Below are 12,684 nucleotides of genomic sequence, written 5' to 3'. Positions count from 1 at the left end.
GGAGCCCCTGCTGTGTGCCCGGCCCCGGGCCCGGCCCTGCGGCCCTGTGGGTTCCCCAGGCTCCCTAAGATAGGCTGCCTCAAAGGAGCCCTGTCACCCCACTTTGCAGATGGGTAAAAGCCGAGCATGGGCAGCCTCGCCCTTCGTGCCGATCAACCACACGTGTTTTGCTTTCAGTGGTGGACCTGGCTTCCGCAGACCTGGAAGAGGTCGCGCAGAAGTGTGGCTTGTCTTACAAGGTGAGCTGATGACCTCCTTCCAAACCTGGGTGCCTCCAAATGTCTGTCCCTGAGCCGGGGCGGGGGAACAGGTCAGGAGGAGGGGACGGGGGCGTGCGGGGCTCTGGGGTGCCCCCTCCCTTGCCTGGTCGTTGCTCCTTGCTGGGGTTCAAGTGCCCCGGCCCATCCTGAGTTGCCCCGCCCCTTCGCAGGCCTTGGTTGCCCTGAGGCGGGTGCTGCTGGCTCAGTTCTCAGCCTTCCCCTGCAATGGCGCCGATCTCTACGAGGAACTGAAGACCTCCACTGCCATCCTGTCCACTGGCATTGGAAGGTGTGTATGTGCCCGTGGGGAAGGAGGTGAGAGCCGGAGGCTATGGATGCTTCCGGCTTGGCTCTTGATACTTGAGTCTCTAGAGCAAGCATGTCAAATTCGCGGCCCATGGGCCACATGCTTCGTTTATTTGACCTGTGTTAGTTAGCCTTTGAGTTTGACATGCTTGGTCTAGAGAGCAGGGGTGAGGGCAGCAGGGACTGATGGTCAGGGCTCCTGAGTTCTTACCTTATAGCAGGGCTTCTCAACCTCACACTCCTGACATTGATTTGCTCCTGAGCTGGAGGATGTTTGGCGGAATTCCTCACCTCTGTCCACTAGGTGCTAGTAGCACCTTCCTCCTCCCCAAATTGTGCAAACAGAAATGTCTCCAGAGCCCTGGCAGGTGTGGCTCGGTTGGTTGGAGTGTCCTCCTGTACACCAAAAGGTGGTGGGTTCTATTCCCTGTCGGGCACATAACCAGGTTGAGGTTCCATCCCTGGTCAGGGTGTGCGGGAGGCCAACATTTGATGTTTCTCTTTAACATCTATGTTTTCCTCGCTCTCTTTTTCTCTTTCTCCCTTCCTCTCTATCAAATCAATTTTTAAAAATGTCTCCAGACATTGCCAAATGACCCCCGAGAAACAAGATTGCCCCTGATTGATCACCGCTGTCTTATAACACAAGATGTCAGTATTTCATTATTATTCAGCAGATCAGAGCAACTCTCCTTCGGCCCTACGTCATATTTCACTTAAGAATAAGACAAGAAAGAACATACAGGACTAACATTTATTGAGTGCCTACTATGTGCCAACCAAACCAGCTGGGGCTGTAATTCATTCTTTCAAGAATATTTATTGAGTGCTTACTTTAAATATGCCAGAGCCCAAGCCTCCACAGACAATTTAATCAAACTCTCTGGGGGCGAGACCCCGGCATCAGTATTTTTTGAACCTCCCAGGAGTCTCCAGGGTGCAGGCAAGTTTGGGAACCACTAACACTTGCCTCTTAAAACACACACATGTTTGCATTGATTTCAGAGAGAGGAAGGGAGAGGGAGAGGGAGAGATAGAGATAGAAAAATGGATCAGCTGCCTTCTGCACGCCCCCCACATGGGATCAAGCCCAAAACCGGGGCATGTGCCCAGAGCGGGAATTGAACCGGTGACTCCTGGTGTGTGGGGTAACGCTCAAGCAACTAAGCCACACCAGCCGGGCAATACCTGCCTCTTTTTAAAACTCCTTTGGTGCCCTGGCATGTGTGGCTCAGTTGGTTGAGCATCATCCCATGCACGGGAAGGTCGCTGGTTAGGTTCCCAGCCCAGACTGTGGGTTCTCTCCCTGGTTGGGGTGTGCACGGGAGGCAGCCAGTTAATGTTTCTCTCTCACATCGATGTTTCTCTCCTCCCTTCCTCTCTAAAATTAATAAAAAACATTTCTTAAAAGACCACTCCTTTGCTGATTTTAGTAGGCAGGATTGAGAATCACTAGTCTAATGATTTCAAACCAAGCATGCATCCAAATCACCCCGAGGCCTTGTTGGAACTCAGATGCAATCTCCACCCCCAGGTGGGGGCTGAGAGTTCGCGCTTCTAATCAGTTCCCAGGTGATGCTGCTGCTCTGGGGGCTGGCCGGGCAATACTGCCTCTTTTTAAAACTCCTTTGGTGCCCTGGCAGGTGTGGCTCAGTTGGGGGCCACAGCTGGAGAAGCTCTGCTGTGATGGGACTGGGGTTCTCTGGTCTCAGTGGGAGGAATGGGATCCAGGAATTGCAGAGCCTGGACGCCTTTTTAAACAGAGGCAGGGACAGCTGTCCTAAGATGCTGCAGGGCTGCAGTGTTTTGACTGGCAGGGGCCTGTGGTTAGAATCACGGGGTCCCTGGAACTGAAATAGATGGGGTGCTGACTGAGGTGCTACTTGGCATGTACAGAGGGGTCATGGGAGGTCACGGAACTATTTCCGAGGACTGGCACCTGTGAAGGTGATTGTAGGGTGAGCTGAGGGATGCTTGTGGTCAGGACCCGGAGGCATTGGGTTGGGCTCTGGTGTAGGAGAATCTTCAGCCAGTAGGTTGGGCAGGACATGGAGGGTGGTTAGTGACCTGTTTCATGGTGGTTCAAGGACAGAACTCGGATTAGGAATTGGCCGTGTCTTGAGTTTTATCCCAAGGCTTCCACAGCCGGGGTTCCAATAACAATAGGACTAAATAGCATGTTCTATAGCTTATTTCTCTGGGACCATTTATTGTGGCAGTGTTGTGCCACTGCTGCACAGTGCCTGGATGTAATACTGAGCAAGGGCCAGTTCTTGCCCCAGGGTGCTCTGGGCCACATGGGAAAGACAGACAAAAACAAGTAAATAGAAAATAATTCCAAACCCCTAGAACTAATATGTGAATACAGCAAGGTTGCAGGACATAAGAGTAACACATAAAAATCAATTGCATTTCTATATACTCAAAATGAACATGTGGAAATGGAAGTTAAAAACACAATACCATTTAAAATTGCTTCCAAGAAAATGAAATACTTAGGTCTACCTCTAACAAAACAGATATAAGATCTGTATACTGAAAATTAAAAATTGCTGATGAGCCCTGGCCAGGTGGTTTAGTTGGTTAGAGCATCGTCCCAGTGCACCAAGGTTGTGGGTTCGATCCTCAGTCAGGGCACATACTGGAATCAACCAGTGAATACATAAATAAGAGCCACAGCAAATTGATGTTTCTCTCTCTCTCTTTTTGTCTTTCTTCCCTTTCTCCCCCTCCCTCCCTCTCAAAATTAATCAATTGTATTTTTTTAAATTGCTGATAAAAGAAATCAAAGAGAACCCAAATAAATAGAGGGACATATTGTATTTGTGGATTGGGAGACTGAACATAGCAAAGATATCAATTCTTCCCAAAATGATTTATAGATTTAATGCAGTTCCTACCAAAAATCCCAGCAAGGTTATCTGTAGAAATAGGCTTATTCTAATAATTTGATGGAAGAGCCAATGGCCTAGAACAGCTAAAACAATTTTGAAAAAGAAGAATAAAGTTGGAAGAACCATTCTAGCAAATGTTAAAGCTTACTATATAGCTGCAGTAATCAAGACAAATGTGGTATTGGCAAAGAGATAGGCATACAGATCAATGGAGCGGAATAGAGAACCCAGAAATAGACCCCAGATATGTCCAACTGATTTTTGACTAAGATGCAAAAACATTTCAGTGGAGGAGGAAAATAGCCTTTTGAACAAATGGTGTTGGAGCTATTGAACATCACAGGTAATAAATAAATAAACCTAAAATTGAAAATGGATCATGGACTTAAATGTGAAACTTAAAACTATCCATCTTTTAGAACAAAACAGGAGAAAATCTTTGGGAACTAGGCATATCGTTCTTAGACTTGACATGAAAGTATGAGCAATAAAAAAATTGATAATACGTTTTTTTAAAAAGTCAAAATGAAAAACTGACCAAAATTTAAAACTTCCTCTGCAAAAGAGGATGAAAAGGTGATCTATAAAGTGGGGAAAATATTTTAAAGCCACATACTCAACAAGGGACTTGCATCTAGAATACATAAAGAATTCTTAAACCTCAACAGAAACACGAACAGTCCAATTAGAAAATGGGCAAAATACATGAACAGATACTTCACCAAAGAGGACATACAGGTGGCAAATAATCACATAAAAGAATGTTGGACATCATTGTTCATTAGGGAAATGTAAATTAAAACACACTGAGATATGACTACACACTTAGTAGAATGATTAAAGTAAGAATGGTGAGCTCTGGCTGGTTTTGCTCAGTTGTTAGAGCAAACTGTGACCCCCTGGTTCATAGGTTGATGCTCAACCACTGAGCCACGCCGGCCTGACTGGAGAGATGATTTTTAAGCTGCGAGCGAAAGGGTGAGGAGGGCTCACGGAGGAACATTTAGCCATGCCCTTTCCCCGAAGGAAACTCTTCCTAGAGAAACCTCCTGGCCAGAGACATTGAGAACATCTCCGGACAGAACCAGTGCTAGGAAGGAATGTCTTGCTTTTCTTCTTGGCTACTAATTCCCTCCCTACTCCCTAGTACCCTGGGTTGATCCTCTTCCTTCCTCTTCTGCCATCAGCCTAGACAAACTGCTCGATGCTGGTCTCTATACTGGAGAAGTGACTGAGATCGTAGGAGTCCCAGGTAGCGGCAAAACCCAGGTAACACATACAGCGAGAAGCCAGAGGATTGGGAGAGGTAGGTATGTATGATCCTGGATCCCCAGGGAAGCTTCTGCCAATAGATTGTGATTCAGAGCTTGGAAGAGAGAAGATGGGTAGTGAGGAGTGGGCCTTGAACTTGACCCATTCATGTCACTGGGATCTGAATAGATTTGATGCAGAGCTCCCATCCTGGGCAATCTTTGAGGGCTCAAGTTCACCCAATGCCCGGTCTCTACTCAGGTATGTCTTTGTGTGGCTGCAAATGTGGCCCATGGCCTGCAGCAGAACGTCCTATACGTTGATTCCAACGGAGGGCTGACAGCCTCCCGCATCCTCCAGCTACTTCAGGCCAGAACCCCAGATGAGGAAGAGCAGGTAAGGGGTAGGACTGCTGGATTCCTTTAAAGCCGTGACACAGAGACCCCATGATCCCTTACATTATAAGGATCTTAGCCACTTGGAGGAGTTGTCCTTTCTGGCTTTGAAACTTGCTGTTCCATGAATACTTCCTGTATCCTTCCAGTTTCCCTGTTGTAACATCATCCCAACTTGGATGCTGTTCACACACGATCCCCCCAGCTCCTTGCATACCTTAATTCAGGGCTGGCAAATACCCAGCGTCTGTGTTCCTATCCCATTTCTTGCCCGGGGCAGACACCGCCGTCAGTCCTATCACTCTTTCCCACTGTGCTCTGACTTAGCTTTGCAGCTCAGCACCCAGGCAGCCACCACCGTGAGAACTGCCCCGTTAGACAAAGCGTACTTGCCGTCCTGGGCCTGAGTCCTTATATCCTGCTCAGCCTTAAAACCCCTCTTCGTCTTGCTGGACCCTGCTCCCTCTTATCCAAAGCCCCCCGCCTCTTTCCCACCCCTTCAGGCAGGAGCCCTCCAGAGGATCCAGGTGGTGCGTGCCTTTGACATCTTCCAGATGCTGGATGTGCTGCAGGGCCTCCGAGGTGCTGTGGCCCAGCAGGTGAGTCTGCTGTTCCGCTCCTCCCAGCTTCACCCAGCTGGCCGGGTGCTGTCTATATGTGGGCAGGTGTCCCCCTACAGACTCTCTGGAAATGCAGATGTGCAATCTGGTGACTCCAGCTGGGCTTGCCACTCCCAGGATGGGATGCTGAGTGCTTCATTCATTCCTGAGTGCCTCATGGTGTACACACTCCTCTTCCCCACTAAACAGTAAGCCCCTTGAGTGCCAGGATCATATCATACTCATCTCTGCATTCCTCCGATGGATCCGTTTTCAGCTGCACGTAAGAGAGCATGACTGACAGATACTTAAACTTTGAGGACATTTAATTATCTCACCTGAGTCTGCAGGTTGGCAGGGCCACATTATTAGGGCTTGAGGCTGGTGTGTGTGATTCTCTTGCTCTTTCCCCTTGTGATTGCAAAGTGGCGGCTATTGATCTAAGCCTCATATATTTTTAAAAAATAATATATTTTTTTATTGATTTCAGAGAGGAAGGGAGAGGGAGAGAGGGATAGAAATATCAATGATGAGAGAGAATCATTGAATGGTTGCCTCCTGCACACCCCACACTGGGGATCGTGCCCGAAACCCTGGGCATGTGCCCTGACTGGGAATCAAACCATGATCTCCTGGTTCATAGGTTGACGCTCAACTACTGAGCCACACTGGCCGGGCTAAGCCTCATATTTTTATACATCACATCCACATTCAGGGCAGTGAAAGGAGATGCCTCTTTTTTTGTACTTCTTCCCCTTTTATGAGGGAAGAAAATCTTTCTCCGAAACCCGCTAGCAGACTGCCCATTTCCCCTTGCATCTAATTGGCCAAAACTGAGTTATATGTGCATCTTAGACCAGGGGTTGGGCCCACCTTCCCTGATGTCAGAAGATCTGTGTTCAGGACCCAACCACATTTGGAGTTGTGTTAACAAGCAAGAGGGGTTCGGAATGGCATTTGGGTTGGTTCCCTGCAAACCTGCAAAGTGTTTAGACAGGATTTGGTGCACTGATTTATAGACTATTAGATTTGGAAGACACCTTAGAATCGTTTAATTCATCTTAAATGTTTTCCTTCACCCCAAAGCGTGACATGTTCCTATGGGCATACCCAGGATTGTATATCATTTTTACAAACTTTAGAACATAAAATAGTTGAACAACTACTTGCCAGGGGCTGACCCTACAGAATAGGACTCACTTCAGTGGGGCTCTGGTGCCCAGTGAGGCCCACCCCTGGAGTGTTTCGCTGGTGGAGGTGATTGGGTGGTGCTCCAGCGTGGTCTGAAGCTGTCCACGGGGGCGGAGGGGCGGGGGCAGCATGCAGTCTTATCTTATATAACACTAGAGTCCCGATGGATGAAATTAGTGCAAGAGTAGGCCTTCCTTTCCCCGGCTGCCGGCACTGCCTTCCCTCTGGCACCGGGACCCGGGCTTCCCTCGCAGCCCCAGCTTCATCCGGAAGGTCATCCGGAAGGACGTCTGGTCTAATTAGCATATTACGCTTTTATTATTATAGATAACCTTCGCCATGTAGCATAGCCTAATTAAGAGAGTGACACTCCAACACCTTTGCCATTTTAGTCAGAAGTAAGTCACAGGACACATCCATGGTCAAGGGGAGGGGATTATACAAGGGTGTGAGAACCTAAAGGTGGGGATCGTGGGGGCCACTTAAGGCTCTGTCTGCCACAGATGACCTGGAAGTGACGAACAGGGAAAGGCTTGCTGTTCCATTTTAATCAGAGATTTCAACCTGCTCTCCCAGAGAGTAAGGAAGGGCTAAGCCAATTTCAGTTGTAGCTTCTCTCTTTTCTGCCATCCTCTCTTAGATAAGCTGGTGACTGGCCAAGAGTCAGTAAGTGGAAGACGAAGGAAGACATGCCAGAGACAGAGCAGATAATGCTGAATATCTACTAGTTAAGACTCAGCTCACGTGAAGTGAAAAAAAAGTTGAGAAAACAGTCAGCAAATGACTTGGATATAAGGAGTAAGGGAGAAGAGAAGCATCAAAAATAGGTCCAAAAAAACCACAAAACCCAAAAAACAGAAAAGAAAAAAAACACACAGGAAGATGCTAATGCTTGTGTAGAGACAAAAAATTATGATTTAACAGATGGCTGTCTGTATAGTCCACATTTGGAACCATTTTAGATACAGAAACTGAGGCCCTAGAAGCATGATCTGGAAGGCGACAGTGAAGAGAAGAGAAAGCTAAGCTCAAAGGAAGTTGCGACTCTGAAAAGTGAGCAGAAGAGGGAAAGAGGGGCCTGACAGGAGAAAGGTGGCCACTAAGAAAATCCCTGACCAGGGTCCACAGCACCGAACAGGGATTTCTCAAATCTAATGATTTTAGGGTATCTGGATGTCCTGTGATTTAAACCTTCTCTATCCGCCCAAAACTTCAGTAAAATCTCTTATACGGTCCACAGCACCGAACAGGGATTTCTCAAATCTAATGGTTTTAGGGTATCTGGGATGTCCTGTGATTTAAACCTTCTCTATCTGCCCAAAACTTCAGTAAAATCTCTTCTATGTACAAATGAGATTGAGGGAAAAAGACATTGATGAAATTGGATGATACCTGCACAGCTGTATTTGGTCAGGGAAGGTTCTCACCAGTTTCTTTAAAAATGTTTTTATTGATTTCAGAGAGGAAGGGAGAGGGAGAGAGGGATAGAAACATCAATGATGAGAATCATTGATCGGCTGCCTCCTGCATGCCCCCTACTGGGAATCGAGCCCACTACCCAGGCATGTGCCCTGACAGGATCGACGGTGGCCTCCTGGTTCGTGGGGTGGTTGCTCAATCACTGAGCCACACTGGTTGGGCTCTTACCAGTTTATATTAGAATCAAGCTTGTGTTGTAATGGGCGCCCCCTAGAGGCCAAGTGGTTGATGACACCTGCTTCCCCCAACCCCTTAGGTGAGCCGTTCTTCAGGAACTGTGAAGGTGGTCATTGTGGACTCCGTCACCGCCGTGGTCTCCCCACTTCTGGGAGGTCAGCAGAGGGAAGGTGAGTGATGTGTGTGGCAGAGCCCAGGGTCAGAGACGTGACCTTGTCTCCCAGCTCTGGAGTCCCGTCTCCAGCCAGCCCAGTCCCTAATGCCCTGCTCCCTCCCGCTCTGCTTCTCCTCCAGGCTTGGCCTTGATGATGCAGCTGGCCTTGGAGCTGAAGACCCTGGCCCGGGACCTCGGCGTGGCTGTGGTGGTGAGGAAGGGGGCGTGGCCAGCGTGCTTGTCTTACCTCTGATCTCTGGGCTTCACCAAGAGGGAAGATGAACCTGATTTCTAGTTGTGGCTAGAAATATATTTCCCTTAAACGGCAGTTTTTTTATTGCCGTATACAACAGTTTCTGGACCCCCAAAATGGCCCTTTAGGGAAGGGTCACAGCCCAACCTCCCTGGGTCATCTAGAGCACTGGACCATGAGGGGACCCACCTATAACAGCCTTGTATCCTGTCTAGACTGCAATCAAGAGACAGAATATCTATTTCTATCACCTCAGAAAGGTGCCCTGGGCATGTGCCCTGACTGGAAATCAAAGCCTGACCTCCTGGTTCATAGGTCAACACTGAGCCACACCGAAAGGGCAAGATTGCCATTTTTAGCAGTTACCTATTATCTTGTTTAATACCTATGTTACAGGGTCGGCAAACCTTTTCTATTAAGGGTCAGGTAGTAAATATTTGAGGCTTTATGACTATACTAGAGGCCCGGTGCACGAAATTCATGGATAACAGATAGGGTCCCTACGCCTGGCCAGCGATCAGGGCCAATTGGGGCCTTCTAGCTGCTGGCTGGGGACTTCCTTCATTCCACGCCGCCCCCTGATGGTCAGCGCACATCATAGCGAGCGATCGAACTCCCGGTCAGTCGAACTCCCGAGGGGACACTTTGCATATTAGACTTTTATATATAGACTAGAGGCCTGGCACATGAAATTTGTGCATGGGTACAGTCCCTAGGCCTGGCCTGCGATCAGGGCCATCTTCCCCAGCTGCCCACAGCTGCCCCCGCCCCCCGCCACCACCCAACCCTGGTTCCCTGTTCGCCATCGGGCGATTGGAGCCTGCCGGCCAGGAGGAGGGACCAAGAGGTCAGCCATTCCTGCCCGCTGCAGGTTGCCCTCTGTGTGTGGGGCGACCAGCAGGGTAGGGGCCTTGGCCCACATCCCCCACCACCTACCCCCGGTTCCCCGTTCACCATCGGGCAATGGGAGCCTGCCGGCCGGGGAAAGGGACCAAGAGGTGGTCAGTGCGCCTCATAGTGACTGGTCAAGTGGTCGTTCTGGGTCATTCTGCCGTTAGGGTCAATTTGCATATTGCCCTTTTGTTATATAGGATGGTCTATGTCTCAATTACTCAACTCTGCCCATATAGCATGAGAGCAGGTGTAGAGAATACCCAAACAAATGGGCAGGGCTGTCTTCCAAGAAAACCTGATTTTACAAAACAATTTTTGGGCCAGATGTGGCCTGTAAGCAATAGTTTGCTGACTGCTGAGGTACCATAACAATCTATTTCTTGATTTGGAGCCTATAGATTGTTAGTGGTTTTCCTTTATTTTATTTTTATTTTGTTTTCCCTATTTTAAACAAAACTCTAGTGAACACCCTTATACCTAAATCTCTTTGCACATCTCATATTATTTTCTCAAACACCTAAAGGTATAATTACTGAGTGAGGGATACACATATTTTTTTAAGATCTAGAGATGACTTTGCCAAATTTCCAGGCAGGATTAATAATTGCACACCCACCAGCAGTGAAAGAGGATCTGTCTCCCTATTCTTTTGTTCTTATACTGGGTTCCAGGGCCTCCCTCTCCTGACTTTCGGTTATGTGATCACCTGCTGGATGCTATGCTCTGGCCTAGGCAGTGGGGATTCAATGATGAACAAGTTATAACCCTTGCCCTGGGGTGAGTGTTGGGGGGGTGGGGGTTGGAGGGTGAGGAGAACCTGATCAAGAGGATGCTGTGAGGCTTGGTTTGCTTACCTATGAGCCTGGGCAGAGTAGAGCTGGCCAAGCAGATTAGGAACCCCTTTCCAAAACTCCTCCCCTTCCGTATACAGAGATGCACCCCCTGACACTAAGGGCTGATTGGACATGGTCTCAGGAAGCCTGTCTGCTGGGTTGGGGGTGGGGGTGGGGGTAGTATACTCAAGTGCTGGGGTCCAGCCCCAGCGGGTCCAGGGGTCCCCAAAGGTGTGGACGGAGTCGGCGAAGAAGGAATGACATGGAGGCAGCGTTCAGTTGATCAGCAGCCTAGCCAAATTTCTATTGCAAAGGTTAGGGCGTTTCTTATCTCCATTCCAGGGAGTAAAGATTATGTAGCTTAAGCGTGATTGTTTGTAGTTAAAGTGATTAACTACCCGCCTGGCACTTAGTTAAGGGGTTGTATCCCCTCCCTAACCTCAGGGAAAAATCCCTACCTGGGGAAACAACCTTTCTCGGAGAGGTGACCTTGGTTAAAACACATGGCGCTAAGGAGAGCAAACATATTAAGAACAATATGCTATATATGCCGGGTCCCTTGAAACATATGCTGTGCAGATGTTTCTTTCCTGCAGCGACTGTGTCAAGCAGCAAGGATGGACCGGCTTCCGGCACTCAAGACCACCACTGGCCTCCCTTCAGGAAAGTGCAGACAGCACTGCTTATTCCCAGACACATTCCCCATCACCTGTGTTGGAGTCAAGCTTGAGGCGTTGTGGTTTAGTGGAAAGAGCTGTGTACAAGTCAGGAGGCCGGGGTCTGGTTCAGGACCTGCGTGGTGAAGTTATGGAGTCTTGGGGGAGGAGTTTCTCCATGCTAGGCCTCAGTGTTCCCATCTGTAAAACGAAGGCGTCGGAACAGATGTCCTCCCTACTAGCATTATGGATCGTAAGTCTCTGATTCTTTCTGCCGCAGGTGACCAACCACATGACCCGAGACAGGGACAGCGGGAAGCTTAAACCTGCCTTGGGCCGCTCCTGGAGCTTCGTGCCCAGCACCCGGATCGTCCTGGCCATCGGCGAAGGAGCAGGAGCACCGGGCAGTCAGCGCACGGCGTGTCTGACTAAATCTCCCCGACTGGTGAGTCAGTCCCAGGGGAAAATAAAACTAATAATAACAATAAATAAAAATGAAACGAATAACAATAAACCGAAAAGAAATCATCTGGGCCCTTGAGGGGAGTGTCTATGCCCATAGCTGTCTTAGAGAGGAATTCGTGGATGCTGAGAACTTGCAACTAAAAACTTGGGTTGCTTCACTCAAAAACGTACCCCTCCCTCCTGTCTTCTCCAGCCAACAGGTTCCCAGGAGACGGTAGACATTGGGACCTGGGGGGCTCTGGAGCAGAGCCCACTGTTACAGGGAGAGCAGGCATGACTGTGCTGTTGATTGGGAAGGGAGAGGCCTCGAGGCCCCCGGCTCTCCTGTGCAGGAACGCCTGCTGTTCACTGCCAGCCAGCTCTTGGGATGCAGGACACACTCTCCGGCCCTGCAGAAGGGAATCTCAGATTCCTCATTTTGTTCTCTCTGTGGAAACATGTAGAGGATGGCAAGAGGCTGTGGTGGAGGACCCAGAAGTTCATGCTGGAGCCAAGTTTTCTTCCCTGGTTCCTACCATGCGCGTGTCTACTGGAGCCAAGTTCATTCACCCTGGCGTGGGGCATCTCTGAAGAGGCACGCTAGTGACTGGATGCTAACCCCACGCATCACCATCGTGCCTGCGCTCCATCCAAATACAGTGACTGAACCGTGAAACTTGCCTTTGCTTCTTTTGTTTGTTTTGCCTCTGTTTTTCCATCTGTAAAATGAAGCTCTCTTCCCCTTAGCTGTTTTTGAGTTACTGAGTTGAAATAAATGCAAAAACTCTTCTTCATCTATGTCCTGCTCTTAAAAATATAAAAAGGAAATTTCCTGAGCCCCAGATCCACCTCATTTCCCCCCAGAATGTTGCTTCCTCCTCCCACCCCACCCCCACAC

At 48.9% G+C, this 12,684-nt stretch overlaps 1 protein-coding gene across 1 annotated transcript in view; it reads left to right on the top strand.

The window, feature by feature from the left end:
- RAD51D (RAD51 paralog D) overlaps positions 1-12,343 on the top strand; it is a 14,397-nt gene extending 2,054 nt beyond the window's left edge. Inside the window, exons 2-10 of the mRNA XM_005860222.2 lie at positions 70-239; positions 431-549; positions 4,648-4,729; positions 4,973-5,107; positions 5,610-5,705; positions 8,632-8,722; positions 8,847-8,917; positions 11,623-11,787; positions 12,001-12,343. Coding sequence (XP_005860284.1) covers positions 70-239; positions 431-549; positions 4,648-4,729; positions 4,973-5,107; positions 5,610-5,705; positions 8,632-8,722; positions 8,847-8,917; positions 11,623-11,787; positions 12,001-12,084 — 1,013 coding nt within the window. The 3' untranslated portion in view covers positions 12,085-12,343. The remainder of the gene's footprint in view (positions 1-69; positions 240-430; positions 550-4,647; positions 4,730-4,972; positions 5,108-5,609; positions 5,706-8,631; positions 8,723-8,846; positions 8,918-11,622; positions 11,788-12,000) is intronic.
- Positions 12,344-12,684: the final 341 nt, after the last annotated feature.

This window comes from Myotis brandtii, unplaced genomic scaffold (genome assembly GCF_000412655.1).
Source record: "Myotis brandtii unplaced genomic scaffold, ASM41265v1 scaffold1327, whole genome shotgun sequence".
NCBI lineage: Eukaryota > Metazoa > Chordata > Mammalia > Chiroptera > Vespertilionidae > Myotis > Myotis brandtii.
Note: the sequence above shows the minus strand (reverse complement) of the source record. Positions and strands in the feature narration are given on the sequence as shown.